The sequence below is a fragment of the Physeter macrocephalus genome, chromosome 2 (assembly GCF_002837175.3).
Source record: "Physeter macrocephalus isolate SW-GA chromosome 2, ASM283717v5, whole genome shotgun sequence".
NCBI lineage: Eukaryota > Metazoa > Chordata > Mammalia > Artiodactyla > Physeteridae > Physeter > Physeter macrocephalus.
In genome coordinates, this window is record NC_041215.1 from 40700545 (window position 1) to 40723033 (window position 22489).

The window sequence follows — 22489 nt, forward strand, 5'->3', positions numbered from 1 at the left end:
ATGATGGCCATTCTGCCCGGTGTGAGGTGATACCTCATTGTAGTTTTGATTTGCATTTCTCTAATAATTAGTGATGTTGAGCATCTTTTCACGTGCCTCCTGGCCATCTGTATGTCTTCTTTGGTGAAATACCTATTTATGTCTTCCGCCCATTTTTGGAGTCAGTTGGTTTTTTGATATTGTGCTCCATGAGCTGTTTGTATATTTTGGAGATTAATCCTTGTCTGTTGCTTCGTTTGCAAATATTTTCTCCCATTCTGAGGGTTGTCTTTTTGTCTTGTTTATGGTTTCCTTTGCTGTGTAAAAGCTTTTAAGTTTAATTAGGTCCTATTTGTTTATTTTTGTTTTTATTTTCATTACTCTAGGAGGTGGGTCAGAGAAGATCTTGCTGTGGTTTATGTCAAAGAGTGTTTTTCCTACGTTTTAGCTCCGTTTTTCTTTCTCAAGATTGCTCCGGCTATTCGGGGTCTTTTGTGTTTCCATACAAAGCATAACATTTTTGGTTCTAATTCTGTGAAGAATGCCATTGGTAATTTCATAGGGATTGCACTGAATCTGTAGATTGCTTTGGGTAGTATAGTCATTTTCACAATGTTGATTCTTCCAATCCAAGAACATGGTACATGTCTCCATCTGTTTATGTCATCTTTGATTTCTTTCATCAGTGTTTTATAGTTTTCTGCATACAGATCTTTTGTCTCCCTAGGTAGGTTTATTCCTAGGTATTTTACTCTTTTGGTTGCGAAGGTAAATAGGGTGGTTTCCTTAATTTCTGTTTCTGATCTTTCATTGTTAGTGTATAGGAATGCAAGAGATTTCTGTGCATTAATTTTGTATCCTGCAACCTTACCAAATTCACTGCTTAGTTCTAGTAGAGAAAACTCAATATTTTTAAGATGTCAATTCTCCTGAAATTGATCTATAGTTTCAGCACAATTCCAATTAGAATCCCAGAAGTCTTTCTTGTAGAAACTGATCAGCTAATTCTAAAATTCAGATGGAACTGCAACGGGCCTAGAACATTCAAAACAACTTCTAAAAAGAACAAAGTTGGAAGACTAATACTACTGGACTTAACACTTATTATTAAAAAGTCCAGAAATAAGTCCACCCAAATATGGACCACTGATTTCTAGCAAAGGTGCAAAGGCAATGCTGTGGAGAAAGAGTAATCTTTTCAACAAAAAATGCTAGAACAACTGGATATCCATATGTAAAAAGACAAACTTCAATCCATACTTCACACCATATGCAAAAATTACTTTCAAATCTATCACAGACCTAAACGTAAGGGTTAAAACTGTAAAACTCTTAGAAGAAAACAAGAATAAATCTTTGTGACCTTGGGTTAGGCAAAGATTCCTTAAATATGACACCAAAAGAAAGATCCATGAAAGAAAAAACTGGTAAATTGAACTTATCAAAATTACATGCTCTTCAGAAAACTAGTCAAATGAAAAGACAGCAGGAGGCAGTGGTAAGAATCTGGTGGAATTAGAACTCTCATACACTGCTGGTGGGCAGGTATTTAACCAAGGGAACTTAAAACAAATGTCCATACAAACCCTTCCACATCAATGTTCACAGCAGCTTTATGTGTTATACACCAAGTCCGGAAGCAAGCCAAACAGAGAAACAACCCACTTGATATCCATAATTAAGTGAATGGATAAACAAAATGTGTTATATCTACACAATGGAATACTACCCTACAATAAAAAAAAATGAACCATCAATCCAGGCAACAACAGAGATGAATTTCAGAAGAATTATGCCAAGTAAAAGAGTATGTAATATATATGTAAAGGATATGTAAATTATGTTTCAATTTATATAAAATCCTAGAAAATGCAAACCAATATATAGAAACAGAAAGCAGACCAGCGGATACATGGGGACAAAGAGAGGTGAGAGAAAAGGGGTTTCAGAGGGGTATGAGGAAAATCCCGGGGTGGTTATGCTTGCCATCTTAATTGTGGTGATGGGTTCATGGATGTATATACATCCCCAAACATGAAATTTTAAACTTTAAATATGGTAACTTATTCTGTCAATTATACCTTAATAAAACTGTTTTAAAAATGTAAAATCTGCCAGTACTAGGTCCATATTCCCCCAAGGGCAATAACAGCCTGAATGGCAAGTGTTGCTACCCTCAACCAGTATTTTCTTTTTTAATTAGATAGCTCTTGAGCTTTTTTTTTTTTTTTTAAGAATTACTTAATTTACTATTTAGTGCTTCAACTTCCATGACGAGAAATTTCCCTTCTTTTTTGTTTTATTCTGGTTTTTTTTGGCTGCAGCATGCGGCATGAAGGACCCTAGTTCCCTGACCAGGGATCGAAACCATGCCCCCTGCAGTGGAAGTGCAGAGCCTTAACCACTGGACTGCTGGGCAAGTCCCTTGAGCTAGTTTCTTTTTGTTAATATCTAGGTAGAAATTTCATCCTGTTTCAGGGATGATTTTCTCCCAAACAGGTTTCTTTAAATGTCTTTGGTATCTGTAGTCATCGTGACTAGATTTTGTTTTCTGTGGTATAGTTTGGGGAAATTACTTGATATTTTTTTTCATCTGAGACTGGTTTAAATTATGGTTAAAGGCTGGTTACTACATTCTATTAATTTCTTTGTTGCCTAAGTGAAGTGGTGTGTGTATATTGACGTGTATGTCATATTTTCAACGTCAGAGGGAAGAAAGAGTTCTGCTAAAGTTTAGTTCTTGTATAACAACCCTGGTGGTCGTTTAGGTAAGGAATTAAGTTTATTGAAGGAATACCAGTATGGTCTGCACTGTTCTCTCACTGGAGATTTCTTCTGTACCTGCTAAGATTTAGTACCAATAGATAAGACTTTCTGATTTTTCCTTGACTCTCACTACCGATGTCATCATACTCATTCCCTAAACCTAATTACCTTTAAATTTACAAGTACCAACACCTTACTTTCCCAGTACTGCTTTTAGGATGGTGACAGGGGAGCCAATCATGACAACAAGCCACTTAAGAATCTGCTGTGTCTTTTTCATGGTTACAATTTCCTTAATTCTAGTTAAGTGCTGATACTGAATTTTGGGGTTAGTTTTACCAATTATTTGGAAGGAGGATGTGTTTTTTAATGGTATATCCTAAATGCTTGAGGTTTACAATACAAATCTTTTCTAGGCCACATCTAAATATTTTCTTCACAAGAAAGTCATCTTACAAATATTTAACAAAGACAATGGAAATTATAGCAGGAGTAGATTGTAACTAATTAAATACAGTTGATTTACTTTAGGAAATAATGACCTGGAATACAGGTAATGGAACAGGTTTCTCAAGTCTGGCTTTATGATGAGAACCTACAGAACTTTCTTCTGATTAGACAAAGGGGCCACACTCCACGGAGACTTTGACTCAGTAGGCACACATGAGTAACAGATTCTATGGTTCAGTAAACTAGACTTTTATTTAAAGGGAGGAAAAAATCGAACACTGAAGTATCAAAGCATAAGCAATACTTACCAATACCGGAATTTTGAACCTAATGTAAAATAATGTGCAAAAAAATTCTTTTGAGGTGGAAGTGGTCTGTCCAAACGGAAGAATGTGTGATGTTCTACACATGCTTTCCACAAGTTTTTACATGCTCTGTAATTCACCATGTTAAATCCCAATAACGTTTCTCTAGATTCATGCTGTAATAAATGACAAAATGTAGAGAATATCATGGGAATGTCAGGATCTAATGCTCCATTTAATTTATTTTTTACAGGTTAAATACTCTACCCTTACAAACACTAACCCTTCCTGTCTTTTTTGCTTATCCCATAAAAAAAGCAGTAAAATTAATGGAAAGGTTTGCAAAATGTGGACCTCATTTGGTAATATTACAACTCATAGGAACTTTTATTTTAGAATACAGTTAGAAATAAATTTAAAAATTGATATATATCTATTTTCAAAACTTAGTAGCTATAATTATTTCAAAATACAATCCTGGCCCACAAATTAAACTTTAAGATACATCAACACACCTTTCAACAATATCTCTAAACTTATAAATCTGTCTAGATTGTAAATAAGTAAATAAAAACATTCAGCACTTCTGAACACTATTTTGAAATTCTTATTTTAAAATAAGTAGCAACAGGGACTTCCCTGGTAGCGCAGTGGTTAAGAATCAGCCTGCCAATGAAGGGGACACGGGTTCGAGCCCTGGTCCGGGAAGATCCCACATGCCATGGAGCAACTAAACCCGTGCACCACAACTACTGAACCTGTGCTCTAGAGCCTGCGAGCCACAACTACTGAGCCCGCGTGCCACATCTACTGAAGCCCATGTGCCTAGAGCCCGTGCTCTGCAAGAAGAGAGGCCACCACAATGAGAAGCCCGCGCACCGCAACAAAGAGTAGCCCCCGCTTGCCGCAACTAGAGAAAGCCCATGCACAGCAACAAAGACTCAACACAGCCCAAAATAAATAAATAAATTAATTAAAAAGTTAAAATAAGTAGCAACAGAAGCATTTCTTTAATTTTTCTTTAAAAATTTGGCACAAATTACTATTTAAATAAATAGTTTCACGGAACTATCTATAGCAAGGCATACATGTCATAGGTGTACAGCTCTGATTTTCACAGTGACTGCAACCAGGTCCAGAAACGGACCATTAGCAGCACCTCTGAGCGTCCTTTGTCTTCCCGTCTACGAGATAACCTCTACACTTGTGCCCACCTTCTGCCTTTTATGCCCACAGGTTAATCATGCTTGTTTCTCAACTTTACATACACGGACTCATACATGTATGTCTTTAGGTCTGACTTCTTTTGTTCAATATTATGTTTCTATATTCCTCCATGTAATTGTGAAGCAGTAATTGACTCATTTCATTCTACACACTATACTCTCATGTGAATAGACCACAGTCTATTTACCTGTTTACTGTTGACAGACATTTAATGTTTCTAGTTTTGGTGATGTAAAAATGTTGTTCCTATGTGTATTCCTGTATTTTGTCCGATGCGCGTAGGTGCGAATTTCTGTTGCTGGGCCATAGAGGCCATGTGCTCCCCTCTAGTCGGTACCGCCCAGCAGTTTCCCAAAACGATCAGCCCAACAGACACCCCCTCTACCCGCAGCGTATGTGCCTCACACTCCCCAATCACTGGTCCCCATCTTTTTGTTCCACTATTCTGGTGGTTGTGTGAAACTGTCACATTCTGGTTATAATCTGTATTTCTCTGATGCTTAATTGAGGTTCAACAGCTTTTCACGTTACTGGCCATGGAGAGTTACTGGAGTGTCTGTTCAAGTCACTAGCGTACTTCTGGATTGGGCTGGATACACAACCAAGGACATAGATGGTGTGTGTGTATTATACACATATTCTGTGCTACCTGACTTTCTTAATCATGTCTTTTGATGAACACAGTTCTTAATTTTAACACAGTTCTAGTTACTGATCTTCTCCTTTAATGTTAGTTTCCCTTCTATGTCCTATTAAAGCAATCTTTGCCTATCAAAGGTCATGAAGATATCTTCCATGACTAAAATACAGTAAAATGCCCATGTATAAATATTAAACTGTGATGTTAGAAGATGATATGCTTAAAATATCACTTCTTGATCACCAGAGAATTCTTAAGTATGTTTCACAGTTGCTTTGTATGCACTAACACTACCTCAGAGAATGGTTTGAAGATTAAATGATATGAAAACGGTTGATATATTACCAGGCACACAGTAAGATCTTAAGAAATGTTAGATACTATATTATTATTATTACTAACAACAATAGCACTATAATGGGAAGCAAATTGGAAAAGCTGACTTAAATACCGCCTCCTACCAATATAATTATCAAAGTAAAATGTTTGTTCTCTAGTTTCCAGATATGATTTATTATATTTTATTCCTCTAAACATTTATTGAAACATGTACAAGGATGTTCATTAACAGCATTAATCATAATAGCCACAACGTGGAAATGGCAAAACTGTCCACTAACATAGTAAGAATGAATAACTAATGTATGATATATTCATGCAGTAGAATTCCACAGCAATGGAGCAAACTATCGCCATGTGTAACAACATGGATGAATCTCACAATGTTAAGGGAAAGAAGGCAGATAAAAATGAAAACATTCTGTATGACTTTATATTTTAAAATTCAAAACTAAGCAGACTAATCCATGATGATACAAATGAGAATAATATTTACCTTTCAGGAGAGTTAATGACTGCTAGTGGGCATCAACTCCATTAGCAATAATACCAGCTTCCAGGGTGGTAGTAATGTTCTACATAATAACATTGTATATTGTATACTTATCAAGCACTATACTTAATTTCTGTTGGTTTTATTTCAATAAAAACTCTCTTGAAATAAAACTTCTATGTTTTGTGAGTATAAATGATGAATCATAGTCAGTAGATCAATATCCTCTATAAAATACATTTGATTCAAATATATTTTAAGGCTTTGAATACATTTTATTTTATTATTTATTTATTATGTATTTTTGATGTGGACCTTTTTTTTTTTGCTGTACACAGGCCTCTCCCGTTGTGGAGCACAGGCTCCGGAAGCGCAGGCTCAGCAGCCATGGCTCACGGGCCCAGCCGTTCCACGGCATGTGGGATCTTCCCGGACCGGGGCACGAACCCGTGTCCCCTGCATCAGCAGGCGGACTCTCAACCACTGCACCACCAGGGAAGCCCATGGACCATTTTTTTTTAAGTCTGTATTGAATTTGTTATAATATTGCTTCTATTTTATGTTTTGGTTTTTTGGCCTCGGGGCATGTGGGACCTTAGCTCCCCAACCAGGGATCGACCCCGCACCCTCTGCACTGGAAGGCGAAGTCTTAACCACTGGACTGCCAGGGAAGTCCCTGAATGCATTTTGTACACATATACACATATAAACATCCTGAAATGTGCATTAATTTGTCAAGACTTCTAGTAATGTCAGTCAAAGGATAAGGTTAATTCAATTTGATGAAATAGATAAAATCATTTATAAGATGAAATTCTTTCCAACACTGTACTTTCTGTGATAACGTGTTGTATTTAATACACAAAAAGGACATCACCAGTCCAACAAAGGGAGGAAATGTACTACACATTCACGAACTAGGAACAAAACTAAACGCTCAGAATCCCCCAAGCGAAATGTACTCATATGTGAAAGGAAGTGCTGTAGATTTAGTTTAAAAAAAAAAAGAAAAAGAAAAAGAGAAAGGACATATAAATGCTCAGTTACTGACCTCATGAATGGACACTGGGGACGACAATGAACATCACAATTGAGATCAGTTTCTAAGTTCAAGAGATAGCAGAACAGATATCTAGAATAAGTTCTGATCAGAACCTCAGAAACACTAGGGAAATACTTTGTCATAAAATGTGAATTAATTAACTGAGTAGGCAGTTATTAACAGTATTAATAACACGTTTACTTGCACTAAAAGTTCTGTAATGAATGATGACTTATTTCTTAAAGGACTTAATTTATGTTAATAAGATCAACTCACCAATTCTTTTCTCAGTTGAATAAAAAACTGTTTGCACTTGAAAGAAATTTTTACAATCTTCAACCTGGATAAAGAGAATGAATTGGAGTATTTAAAATATTGAACAAAGATAAAAATATTAATCAAAAAATTAAAAAATAATATTTTAACTGTATGTTTAGTAATGTCTAAATATTTAATTATATATACATATATAAAGTACATAAAGAATCTAAAGTTTTTGGTGCTTCATGAAAAAATAATTAGAATTTATATGCTCAACTGAGCTTAGTTTTATCAGAACATTTGCTGTAAACTATACATTTCCCTATTTTGTATCTAAGGAAATACATAAAAATACATATCACAAGTTAAAATTTTAAGAATACCAATAATATAGTTATTTACTCTTTAAAACTGCAAGTAGTTTTCTGCACGTTAAGAGCTTGGAAATCACCACTCCATCCTGGCAACAAATAAAAAGCTCAACAGATTGAAAAATCCACAACTCTTCTTAAATACACAAGGAAGGGAAGAGCACAGGGCAAACTGCTACCCCCAAGTTTTGAGAGACCAACAGCTAAGTACAGGGAATCAGAGCTTCCCAGAGAAGATTCAGGAGCAGAAACTGCCAGAGGAAGCAGTGCCAGGGCAGGAAAACCTGAACTGTATTTTATGAGTTGTTGAAGGCTCAGCGTGGTCAACCCCGAGAGTTAAAAACCCGAAGAGGCCCCAGTCATAGGGCAGACCTCACGGTATTGTGAGATTTAGCTCTAGAAGCTCAAACAGATTCCGACAGTAAATACCAAAGAAAAGTACCCTCAGATTTCCGACAGGGAAAGGGAAAGAAACCATACTGAACTAGGCCAGAGCACTCTGCTCTTAACAAGGCCTACCTTTAGGGGAAACTCGTTAACCAGAGCCTGACCTGGGGAAGGAAAATACCCAAGTCCAGCCCACTCTAGCCATCCTGTCCCAACCAAGGGGAGAGAAAAAAAATGAGAAACACTGTGAAGCTCACAGTCTAGAGGACTGGGCTCATTAAAACACTGAGAGTTAATCACAGGACTACAGAAAACCCCCCTCCGTCGACACCTCACCACCACATTACTAAGAGCCTATTTACAGCGTTCCTGTTACCAGGGTATCCTATCTGCCCATCAAGAAAAGATTACAAGGCATACCAAAAGGCAAAAAACACAATGTAAAGACAGAGTAAGCATCAGAACCAGATATGAGAGGAATGTGGGACTTATCAGACTGGGAGTTTAAAACAACTATGATAAACAGGCTAAGAGCTCTAAATGATACAGTAGAAAGCAAGAACAAAGAACAGATGGGCAACGTAAACACAGAAATGAAAATCATAAAAAAGGACCCCATAATACAAAATTAATATGCAGAAACCTGTTCCACTTCTATACACTAACAATGAACTACCAGAAAGAGAAATTAAGGAAACAATACCATTGACCATCACATTAAAAAGAATAAAATAGCTGGGAATAAACCTACCTAAGGATATAAAACCTGGAAAACTATAAGACACTGATGAAAGAAACTGAAGAGGACACAAACAGATGCAAAGATACACTGTATTCTTGGATTGGAAGAATTAATATTGTTAAAATGACCATACTACCCAAGGCAATCTATATATTCAATGCAATCCCTATCAAAATACCAATGGCATTTTTCACAGAACTAGAACAAATAATTTCAAAAGTTGCATGGAATAAATACATGTATATGTATAAATGAATCACTTTTCTATACAGCTGAAACTATCACAATATTGCTAATCATCTATACTCCAAAATAAAATGAAAAGTTTAAAAACAATTTGTTTGGAAACACAAAAGACCCCGAATAATCAAACAATCTTGAGAAATAACAGAGCTGGAGGAATCATGCTTCCTGACATCAAACTACAGTACAAAGCTACAGTAACCAAAACAGTCTGGTACTGGCATAGAAATAGACACATAGATCAGTGGAAGAGAATAGAGAGCGCAGAAATAAACCTATGCTCACATGGTCAATTAATCTATGACAAGAAGATAAGACTATACAATGGAGAAAAGATCGTCTCTTCAATAAATGGTGTTGGGAAAACTGGATGCTACATGCAGAAAAATGAAAACTGGACAACTTTCTCACGCCATATACAATAATAAATTCAAAATGGATTAAAGACTTAAATGTAATACCTGAAATCATAAAACTCCAAGAAGAAAACACAGACATTAACCTCTTTGACATTAGTCTTAGCAATATTTTTTGGATATGTCTCCTCAGATAAGGGCAGCAAAAGCAAAAATAAACAATGGGACTACATCAAATTAAAAGATTCTGCACAGTGAAGCAAACCAACAAAACAAAAAGGTAGCCTACCAAATGAGAGAAGATACTTGCAAATGATATATCCAATAAGGAGTTGATATCCAAGTATATAAAGAACTTTTTTATACAACTCAGTATCAAAAAACAAATTTGATTAAAAAATGGGCAGAAGACCTGAATAGACATTTTTTACAAAGACATACACATGGTCAACAGGAACATTAAAAGTTGTTCAACATCATTAATTATCAGAGAAATGCAAATCAAAACTACAATGAGATACCACCTCACACCTGTCAGAATGGCTATTATCAAAAAGACAAGAAACAACAAGTGTTGACAAGGATGTGGAGAAAAGGGAATCTCTGTGCACTGTTGGTGGGAATGTGAATATGTGCAGCCACCATGGAAGACAGTATGGAGGGTCCTCAAAAATCTAAAAATAGAACTACCATACGATCCAGCAGCTCCACCTCTGGGTATGTATCCAAAGAAAATGAAAACACTAAATCAAAAAGATTTATGCACCCCTGTGTTCATTGCAACTGTTGCTTGTCTTTTATCAGGTGTATGGGTCATACTTTCCTTTATCTTTGTGTCTTGTAATATTCTGCTGGCAACCAGATGTTTCACATATTGCATCATAGTGAGTGTAAGTATTTGTTTCCCATCTTCCCAGCTTCCTGTTACTTGGTAGTTTACTTGCACGGACTCTGTCTTCACCCTCAACCTCCAGTTTGTGCTTCTGCGGTTGCTCTTCAGGAAAGCACAGCTCTGGGTGTGCCCACAGGAACACTGAGATGACCAGGGGTACTAGTCATCCCATTCTCTCAAAAACCACACCCAGCTGAGAACTCCTCTAATTGCCAACACACTGCTCTATCGTTTTCAGCAGCGCCCTGGGCCATGAATTCCTTCAGAAACAAATTCAATCATATTGTGACTGGTCCAAAGGAAGAGTCTCTGAGGCAGGCACTTGAGGCTATTTGCTCTACTATCCTGGTTTCTGTCTCTCCTGTTGTCTTTGGGTTTCCCAAGACAGTCCTTCTTAATTAGCCTGAGCTTTGCAGTGACTTAAGTTGTGACGCTTTGTTATTATACAGGAGCCCTGGTGATGTGTCAGTTAAGTCTGGGGCTGGGGAGGAACCCATCTTTAATCCTGTGATTAGGTCTCGGGTTTAGTGGTCTGGGGCCCTTGGCTGCACCCTTCAGTGCCCCTCAGCTCACCCCTCCCTAGCTGAAACAGGAAGTACAGAGAGGGCTGGAAATGGGTACTTCCCTTCCCCCACCTTGGTTAGGCTCTGGTAAAACCCATGTTGGTTAAGTACTGGTAAAATAGATTTCCTTGAGGGCAGATCTTTGTTAAGGAGAACGGAAAGCTCTGAGCATATTTCAAAATGGTTACTTTCCTGCTCAACTCCCATCCCCTGCCCTTCGAAGGCAAGTGGATTTTTCTCCAATCTTCACCCTGAGATCCTGGTGGGGTGCCTGGTAGTAAAACTCATGAGAACGAGGGGTCCTTCCTAAGTAAGTTAGTCGAAGCTAGTCTCTGCTCCGTCTCCAGCAATCTGTCAATCACCCTGTACGTACTCCTACCAGGGGCAGCTGTAGCGGTGGTTTCTAGTCCTGGTAAGTTGTCATGCCTTGTATTCACCTGTCTCTCCAGTTTTCAGAGCTGCAGTGAGTATGCCTGCCCTGTGTCCTCAATTCTCTGAGGGATCTAAAAAGAGTTGTTGATTTTGAGTTTTTTTCAGTTGTTTTTTTTTTTTCTTGTGAGGACAGGGGTGACAACTTCCAAAGTCTTTACCTGCTGGACTGGGAACCAGAACTCTCTCCTTCCCTTTTCATTTTACTAATGATGTTTTTTGATGAGCATTAATTTTAATGAAGTCTAATTATAGCATCCAAGTAACTCCCAATTCAGTATTCAACATTTTAAAAGTATGAACTTGAACTGGATAATTTAGGGATAACCATATGTGGAAAGAAATAAGGGAATATATTTATTACATGCAACATTACTTTTTCTACACATAGCTCTAATTTTGAGAGAAGAGGTAAGTGAGAAGCTAGTGTTTCAGAAACTGAAAGACCCAGGTTTATTTAAAGCTCTGCTTCATACTCATCATACTTGTTAACACTGGCCCAGTCAGCTTCTCTGGCATTTCTCACTCCTTATCCATAAAAACAATGCTAACAACACCCAAGTTGCAGGGTTATAAGATACAGATAAAATGCATTAAAATCCATGAGTGATTTTTTTTCCTACCTTATTAATCTTATAAAACTATCAGCTCTAAAACTTCTACTTTTACTCAAAACTCTTTATTCATGTAGAAATTTGGTAATTCTGAGCTGTAATCATAATCAGTTTTTATCAAGTGATTTTTATGATTTCCTCAAGGAGACTTACACAACACTTTGCTAAAATATCAATTTAAGGGCAATGGCAATTCTACGAACACTAATTTGAATAAAGATGATGAGGCTGAAATGGTCCCTTATTCACATGTAGTATTAAGAAGTATGTTGCTTTTGTGAAAATAGATCCATACTTTAAGAACTAAAAGCAAACCATGTATTTGATGATTTTCACAGAACTTAATGATTGATTTTCTTTGGAAATAAATTGATATTGGATCTTAAATCATGGGAATTTGTGGTATATGTATAAACGTACTCCTAATGTTGTAGTATGTACTGCTATGAGTAGTTAGGATCAGAAAGAATTCTTATGTTCCAGGATGATGTAGATCTAGTAGCTTTAACAACTTTAAATCCCATCTATTTAGTCTAATTCTTGAAAATAAAAATTTAAAGGAATACTATATAGTATTTTCCAATCAATATCTTAAATGCTCACATTCTTTTTTTAACCTAACTTGTGTAATAAAGACTTATAAACATGAGTTCTATTTCCCAACATGAAACTACCTTCAAGAATATTTAATAATAAAATAATATACCAACATAGTGGAATATATAAGATCCTTCATAATCTGAATCTAATTTCTCTCCTAAGCAACATTATCTTAAATTCTTGTGCCCTTGCTTCTGTCCTCAGTGAAGACAACTGAAAAAAAAAAAATCAAAATCCCATCATCTCCTCAACTTGACACGTCCTTTCTTACTATTAGGCTCCTGCAAATGTTTGGTACCTTTACCCCGAATTCCCTGACTGAACCCTCTATACACACATACCTGTTCCATACTTCCTCCTCACTGAAGAAATTTCTATTCATCCTTTAAAAACCATCTCAAATACCATAGGGCCATTACAATTTTCCCTAGTGAAATTATATCCTTGGTGTTTCCAAAGTAATTTGTCAAAAACTCCTCTAGAATCCTTATTGTATAATTTTGAAAATACAGAAAAATTTGGATTATCATTTTAACGACATCACCTGAAAAGAATTTATTTCTGATTTTGACATTTATAGAAAATGTAAAATTAATAAAAAGTATTTTTAACTGTCTTTAGTAAAATCAGAAAAGTATTAAAATTGAAGATGCACATTTACCATTATGAAAGTCAACAATTGGTAACTATCTTTTCTGAAGCATTTAAGTTACAAATTGTCTTATTATGTTTTGTAATTAATTTTTATGTGCCCACTTTTAGGCAAGGACTATGTCTTGAACTGTTTTGTATTCGCCTCTGAACATAACAGAATTTGAATTATATAGGAAGAACTTAAAAGATGTGAGATGAAACACTAAATGACCTTTGATTTTCTTTTATGAGCTTTACAGAGGTATAATTTATATATAAAATGAAATATCCCTATTTTAGGCAAACAAATCAATGAGTTTTGACAAATGTATTCAGCTGTGTAACTACCACCCACCCAAACCACCATGTAACAATTTCCATCACCTGAAAATGTTCCAATGGCAACCAAGGGTCTGCTGTCTCTATACTGTGTGTTCTCAGGAATTTCATATAAATAGAAACAAAGAGTACATCATCTTTTGTGTCAGGCTTCTTACACTTAGCATAATGTTTTGAGGGGAGGGTCACCCATATTGTTTAGTGTAAAACAGTTCATTTCTTTCACTGCTAAACAGTATTCCATTGCAAGTGTAAATTGCTTGTCCTTTCACCAACTGATGGACATCTGGAATTGTTTTGTGCTGTTATGAATAATACAGCTATGAACACAGTGTGCAAATCTTTATACAAACTTGTAATTTCATTTCTCTTGGGTAAATATCTAGGAATAGAATTGCCAGATTATATGGTAAATCTATGTTTAACCTTGAAGAAATACCAAACTGTTTTCCAAAGTTGGTCTACTAGTTTGCATTCCCACCAGCAATATATGAGATTTCTAGGTGCTCTGCTTCCTTGCCATTACTTGGTATTATCATTCTTTTTTTTTATTTTATTTTTTTGTGGTACACGGGTGTCTCACTGTTGTGGCCTCTCCCGTTGTGGAGCACAGGTTCCGGACGCGCAGGCCCAGCAGCCATGGCTCACGGGCCCAGCCACTCCGCGGCATGTGGAATCTTCCTGGACTAGGGCACGAACCCGTGTCCCCTGCGTTGGCAGGCGGACTCTCAACCACTGCGCCACCAGGGAAGCCCTATCATTCTTTTAAATTGGAACTACTGTAGTGGGTGAACAGTAATAGTTCACTGCGGTTTTAATCTGCGTTTCACTAATGACTGAGTATCTTTTTGTGTACTTATTTGCCATCTGTGTATCTCCTTTGGTGGAAGTATCTATTCACATATTTTGCCTATTCTTTTTAATCAAGTTGTCTTATTACTGAGCTATTAGAGTCCTTTACATTTTTTTGATAAGTCCTTTATCAAATAACTCCTTTATCAAATAAAGTCCTTTACCAAATATGTATTTTATAAAAGACTGTTTTTTGCCTTTTCATTTTCTTTACAGAAATGAGTTATATTTATATTTTTTGCTCTCTTCTGGAGAGCAAAAATATCTAATTTTGATGAAGTTCATTTCATCAATTTTATATTTTGTATTTCATGTTTTCCTAGATAGTGACCTATTGGGGAAATTTATGTTTATTTTCTCAATGTAATTGTGGCAATTTTCTAAAATAATAGCTTCTGTCAGTTATCATATTTCTATTAGTATTATATAAGTGACTAATTACAAAAACCTATTAAATAATAATCAGAGATATTGAAAAATCTGGACCAATTCTTTTAGGAGATATAAAGAGAAACAGATTGATACAATATATTTCTTTTGTATTTGTTTCTTCCCCTAGAGAAAATCATTGTGTTTATTTTTAAAAACCCGAGTTACTTATATGATATTCACACAAGGGACATGTGATCAATATGATTTTTACAATTTTCAAGTTATCCCCTTAAAGGGAAATGGCAGATGCTACTTTTCCTTCCTCCTCACTTTGGGATACAGAAGTGATGGTGAGTGAGTCGCTGGACAATGAGGACAAGGACAACATGCTAAGGACAGTAGAGCAATGACACAAAAGAAACATGAGTTTTAAACCCCGTGAAGCCACCATACTTTCCTAGAACCAATTTAAACCACTGTAACAAGGGGCCTTTGTTGCAGCAACCATGCCCATGTTCCAACTAATAAACTAGCACCCACTGAATGCATTTAAGTGAAGTACTGTATTCAAAACAACTGGCACAGTGTGAGACGCAGAGTAAATATGACAATATTAGCTCTTACACTACAGATTTAGAGACTGTCTAAGAGAAAAATTCGAAAAGTAGTATTTTCTTTAAACTAAGACACTTCTGAAACAAATAATTCAATTATTTCGGTATCTTCTGGTAGATTCCAAGTAAATGGGACAAAGTTGTATGACAACATTAAATAGCTCAACAACCACTTTCTTTAATATGAATTGTATTTGGTAATATAATGGTAAAAGCAAAAGTACTGATGGAAGTGCTTACCATGGAAAGGTATTCATTCGTACTCTGTTCTTATAAATCAGAATTCCTCCTGACATCACTCCAATCATAATTTCATTGTTACTTTGATCCTTCAACAAAGAACAAAAAAAAGAAAATGGCAAAATCTAAAATAAACTGTTAAAGATATATTTAAAAAATATGATTAGTTGTTTTACACCATGTGACATTTCATCAAAGGCAACAGTTAACTGAATAATATTTACAAACCCATATGGTAACTGTTACATCATAAAAATAAAGGACATACTTCAAATCAAACTTAAATGTTGCACTATTGAAATTTATTAATCTAAAGCAAAAATGATTTCAGGATTTCCCACAGTTTATAAATGGGACTGACTCTGATATAAAAAATCAAAGACCTTCTCATCTTATAGAATGATAAGTTAGTACCCATCTTTCCATTTCTAAAACTATTAAGGTCCAATTATTGTGTAAATATGGTGGTAGGATTGCAAAAGTGAATAAAACCTGGAGTTCAGCGTTCGGTGAAGGGCAACCTGTAATAAAATAATATTTCCAATATAATAAGAAGTTCTGTAACAGACATAATACAACAAAAACATTATGGGAGTATAGAATGGGGACAATTGCTGGAGAGTTTGGAAGGCTCCTGAGAAGGAAATGTGAACTGTCCTTTTATGGGTGAGTTCTCATGCTGACCGATCCAACGTGAACAGCTGACCTGCACTATTAAGAGAACGAGTGGAATTAAAACGTTTCTCAGCTGCTAATCCGTCTTGAAATAGCTCTGCTTCTTGGCTTGAAACACACTACAGGCAAACTAATATAGCAATGATGCTTTTATCCCTAGCATTTATGTGATCAGAAGATAGAACTAATTGATGAAAATATAATCAAGATTTTGTAATTGTCTCCCTAGGAAAAAACTTTTAAAATGTAGTTTCAATAATTTCTAATTAAATGAAATATTACTAAATTAGTCTGTTAGGTAAGCTAACACGTAGTAAGTGGCCAAACACAACAATGTATGTCAATTTGTCTGGCTGCCCCTTTTCTTTTGCAATAACCAGCACCACTGCACACTATTATCAGAGTCTAAATCACCGTTTAAAGGAAACCCGTCAGAAGCATGAATCAAGACGGCAGGCCCAGCCGCACAGACGGCGACTGAACACACGCTCGGTTAATCCTCCTGCCCCCAATCTCACAGAACACCAGAGAAGATATATGAAAACAGAGAAAATCCTTAGCATTTGAAAGCAATCCGTAACACCGAAAGGTATATAATCAGTGGGCCAGACATTTCGAGGAGTCTGTGAAGACAAAGTGGATAAGATCAGATTTATGTAGAGAAAATAATTCCAGAAAAACCACAGCCCAGGGGGACCCTCAAATTACCGTCAGGATGATCAGGTAGGGAGCAGGAAAGATAATTGGCTCCTAGCAACCCTACAATCTAGACTGAGCTACAGGACACAGAAGCGTGTGCGCCCTGTCTAAAAGTGTGGAGCAAGTGTGGATACTGGGGACAGGAATACTGTGATCCCCAGAAGGGATGGAGAACCCGAAACTGAAAAAAGCCAACTATAGGCACAATCTACCTGGCAGTTCCTTCCTTCCCTCCTCCAGCACCTAAAACAGGCCACAGTAAAGACAAACATCATGCGTGACCAAGTGAACTAGGAATCACAAATACAAAAGAAGTACACAGCCAAGGACCACCAAGCACCTGAGAAGAACCAATGCCATTAAAGAGATATACAAAACTCAATAAACACGTAAAGCAGTCAGGCTGCTATGCTGGTAGAAAAACGTTAAAAAACACTGCAGGGATATCTAGGAATTCAAATTCTCAAGTTATAGCTATCTACATAGCTATCAAATTCTCAAATTATAGCTATCTAGACTGAAGTGTCAGTTCCCAAGGTATTGCCAGAGTTGGGCAAGAGAACGCAAGAAAATAAGTATTATGTCCTTTATGGATACAAATGCTATTAATTCCAGTGTACAGAAAAACAAATGCTGACCACCTTATTTTATGCTTTTCTTATCACTTACTACTATCTAATATAACGCTATACATTGACTTGTTTAATTGTTTATTTTTTCTCTTCTTCACTAGAACCTAAGTAGCAACATGCCGGCCCTTTGTTTTGAGCCCTTTCAGGTTCTTAGATGTAGAAAGGCCTACCCATTTGTGGAATGAATGGACCTCTATTATCTGCAGGAAAATATCCCTGCTGTTTAGCTTGGCACTGACACGACCACCCCATCCCATTTCATTTCCCCCTGTATAATTAGTAAAAACCTGCTTCCCATCAGGCCATTCCACGTGTTTTGTGTACCCAGAATTACATGTTTTAATTAATGCTGTTCTCATCTCTTCATGTCTCTCTGATGAATCAAATCAAACCTAACCAAAGTCTAGATCAAGTACACCTTATCTGTGAAAACTTCATTAGCCCAGTAGAATGTACTGAATTGTACCATGAATATGTAATCAGCAAAGTCCAGACTGTGTGAAACTACAGGTGAAATGGTGCAGTTCTTTAACAAGAAAATTCTAAGGAACAGTAAAGGAAGAAGGGATTAAAAGACATTTAAAGTTATTCAGTTAAAACAAACAAACAAAAAGAAAGTCCAAATTATAGCATCCAGGAAGGTACGCTGGGCGATAAAGCCACAGAAGAACAAGGCAGGAAGGGGCTATGACTGGGACAGTCTATAAAAAGCGTTTCTGGAATGGCTGGCTAAAGCCTACTGCTGACCTGCGTAGTATTTACAAAGATGTTCACTAAGATATACACACGGGTATATGTGCTTTATTTTACAACATGTTAAAAAACAGCAATGTAAACAGCATGAGATTTAGGAGGACTATGAACAGATATTCTAATATTCTCTACCCATGCCTCAACTGTCCATTCACGCTGCCCCGCAGTGCCCTCCCCTCATTTCTGGTGGAGACCACGGTTCTACTCTCCACTAAGTCGCTAGGACCACTTAACCATTCTAGTCTCTCTGCAGTCACATGGTAAGAATACAATAATAACACAAAGCCACTAAAATTTTCCATTTAGTATCTTCAGACCACAGTTGAGCTCAGGTAACTGAAACTGCAGAAACAGAAACCATGGATAAGGGAGGACCACTGTATATTCTTCTAGATCTTTGTTTATATATACAAAATATAAATATCTAGTATTTATAACCACACAATTTCTTTAATCAACAAAAACTGAGAAATATTATTGCATAATTTTTCTTTTGCACTTAGCATTTTGTAGATATCTTTTTATATCAATATATATACCTCTAACTCATCAGTTTTAACTGCTGCATATTATTCCAAAGTATGGATTTATCACAATTTCTTAACCATTTCTGTTGATTCATTTAGAGATTTCTAAATTTTTAATATTACAAACAATGCTGTAATAAAAATCCTTGAACACATTATTTAAAACATCTCTATAAAAAGGGTGGAGTCTGAGAAATGGAAGTGGTCAAATATTATATTCATATTAATATTTGCACTCCAAAGGGGTTATACCAAGTTATACTTCAACATGCTCATCTCTGTTTTTCCTGTATTTCTACTTATATGTTTTTAAAAATTACTCTAGGGCTTCCCTGGTGGCTCAGTGGTTGAGAGTCCGCCTGCTGAGGCAGGAGACACGGGTTCGTGCCCCGGTCCGGGAGGATCCCACATGCCGCTGTAAAAATAAAAATAAATTATTGCGGAACTCTTTATAAAATATGAATACTAAAAAACTTTCTGTAATATATGTTGAAATTGTTTTCACTTTTAGCTTTATGATTTTCCCCTATATATATCATTAGTTTAAAATTATTAAGTCTGTATATTTTTCATGTAGTTAGGTATAAAGTTAGCCATAATACACACTCATTAATAATTTTAAAAATATTTCTGTGTGCCCTATATAGGTCTAACAGTGTATGTGCTCTCAAATTATTCACTGAAAGTGAATACACGTAATGACCTACTGATACTTTCATAAAGATACAAAAGAATCAAAAAGGGGAAAGAAAAAAAAAAAAAAGCTATGTCTAGACAGGTCCTGATGAGTAAAAGCACATAGCAGAATATGGAAAATCACTGTGTGATCTGAATATTTTAGGGTGACACAGATGAAATCATATATATAGCTCTATTGTACAGAAGAGATTCTTTTCTGTTTCAAGGGATTATATTTTTAAATTATTTGATTATTTGAACAAATATGTCCAAAAGTCCTCAAATATATGCAGGTTAAAAACAAGGTTTTCGAAGAACCTTAAAACAGAAACAGATATCATATGATTAAATTAGTTAACTTCTCTGTGTCTCATTTTCCTCATCTAGAAAGTAAGGATGATAATACTCTTACTTCACAGGGCTGTTTTAAGGATTAAATGAGATTAATATACATAAGCCCTAAGAAGGGTTGTCAGGCACATAGTAAATGCTATAAAGGTGTATCCTGTGATTATTATCTGTAACCTGTGCAGTAAAATCTCTCAAAATTACTGTTCTCACAGTCTTTCTTGAATACTCACTAATCAATCAGCCTTTGGCCGTCACTATAGCTCCAAAATTGCTATTATAAAGTCAATACTGGTAATATTACAATAACTTCCACATTTCTAATCCAATTCTCATCTGACATAGTTGACCACGCCTGATTCACTTGGCTTCAAAGACACACAAGTGTCTGACAGAAAGGCGTTCTTTCTGAAAGGTGTTCTTTCTATCTAAATGGCTATTTCTTCCTCATCTAACCTTTAAAATGTGAAGTGTTCCAGCTCTGAGGACCTCCAATCTTCAATTGCTACTAGCTATGTTCCTTCAGTGCTCCCGTGTCACGGCTTTAAATATTATCTGTAAGCTGACAATTCCCAAATGTATGGCTCTAGTCCAGACCTCGCCTCTGAACTCCAGTTCCATATACTGAATTGCCTGCCTTCATTTCGATTGATAAAGTCTTCTAAAATTGCATGTCCCAAGACTAGCTCCTGACCCACCCTCTCAAATCTGCTTCTCTCTGATTGTTACAAATTACTGAAGTTATTCCATCCTTCTAGTTGTTCAGGCCAAAAATGTTAGAATCATTCCTTGAATCCTTTTTCTCTCACACCCTAGAGCCAATACATCAGTCAGTGCTGTCACTTCCATATTCAAAATACATGCAGATTGGGTAACTTCCCTGGCGGTCCAGTGGTTAGGACTCCACGCTTCCACTGCAGGGGCCCAGGTTCGATCCCTGGTCAGGGAACTAAGATCCCGCAAGACACATGACGCGGCCAAAAAAAGAGTTAAAAAAAATGTAAATCACACCATGTCTTTTATCTCCTCAAACCCTCAACTGGCCTTGCTTATAATTAAAAGCCAAAGTCTGTAAAATTCTTATAAAGCCCTGGTCCACCTGGACCTTGTCAATACGCTCCACTCCAGCTCACTGTACCAGCCATACTGGTCTCTTTGCTGTTCCTTGAGGTGCAAAGCACACTATTTCATGGCCTTTTATTGCCGTTTCTTCTGCTTAGAACATTCTCCCCATGGATATCTGCAGGACTCCCCCACGTCTGTTCACCTTCTCAGCAAGGCCTTCTCTGATATCCCATTTTTGATCGTCTCACTCCCCTTTCTCACCTTAATTTTTCTTCACAGCATCTATCACAATCTGATACATTACCTTTTAATTAATCATAAGAAAACTGAGTAGAATATACAGTAAAATGCACAAATCTTAAGTGTACAACTCAAAATTTTACAACATGCATAACTTGAGTATATACACTTACATGTAACCACCACAAACCAACATACACATTTTTCCAAATCCCAAAAGGCTCCCTCAGGAGCCTCCCAGCTAGTAACACCCCTGCAGAGGGAACTGCTGTTCTGACTTCTTCTGCAGATATACACTGGTATTTTGCCTATTCTTGAACTTTACTTCCATGGAATCACACACTATGTACTCTAAGGTACTCAATTATTCGCTTATAGTCTGTCTTGCCCACTGGAATGCAAGCTTCATGAGGGTAGGATTTTATCTACTCACTGCTGTATCCATGGTGTCTATAAACAGGACTTGCAACACAGAAGGTGCTCAATAAATGTTCACTGAATGAATAAACGAATAATCAAAATAGCATCATTAAGCTTTCCTTTTCTTGAAACTTTGAAGGGCAAAAGTTATTTTTCAGTAGAATTATCTTCATCATTATTACAAACACCTATGGAAATAAGATATTCACAATTAAGCCCAAAACTTGGGTAGAACTGTTTTAGGGTCAATTTAGAGCATCCTTCCTATACATAACCAAAAACCTAAGGCCAAGCCTTCTGTGATTACATTTACTAGATAACCAGGAATCAGTTTCTTAGGAAAACAAAGAGTTTATATCATGCTAACTTCTTTATAAAACAGAGATTAAACTTGAAGATCTATGGTATAGATATCGTATAGCTCTATTATGCTATTTTATTCCACTCTTACAGTGTAATAAATATTGACTGATTTTCTAGTAAAGATGATAGGAATTTAGTGAGCCCTCAAGCCATTCATTTAACAAGTTACTTAGGCCAACAATTACTCCTGAGATTGTGCTTCTTCCATTTTTAGAGGTCAAAAATTCTTTATAAATATTTAAATTTAGCTCCCACAATGTTCCTTGGCATTAATTTAATATGTTCAAATTATTTTATATTTTCAAGATTAATTTGATATCCGTTATTTTATCAATTGATC

The 22489-nt window shown here is 36.2% G+C and overlaps 1 protein-coding gene across 9 annotated transcripts in view; it reads right to left on the reverse strand.

Annotated features, from left to right (window-relative positions):
* Positions 1-22489, reverse strand: part of PTPN4 (protein tyrosine phosphatase non-receptor type 4) — a 190166-nt gene that overhangs the window by 70793 nt on the left and 96884 nt on the right. For all 9 annotated transcript variants that reach the window (XM_055087461.1, XM_055087462.1, XM_055087463.1 and 6 more), the window contains exons 10-12: positions 15750-15838; positions 7518-7581; positions 3504-3676 (exon numbers count right to left, since the gene is read on the reverse strand). In XM_055087461.1, the coding sequence (XP_054943436.1) occupies positions 3504-3676; positions 7518-7581; positions 15750-15838 (326 nt within the window). The remainder of the gene's footprint in view (positions 1-3503; positions 3677-7517; positions 7582-15749; positions 15839-22489) is intronic.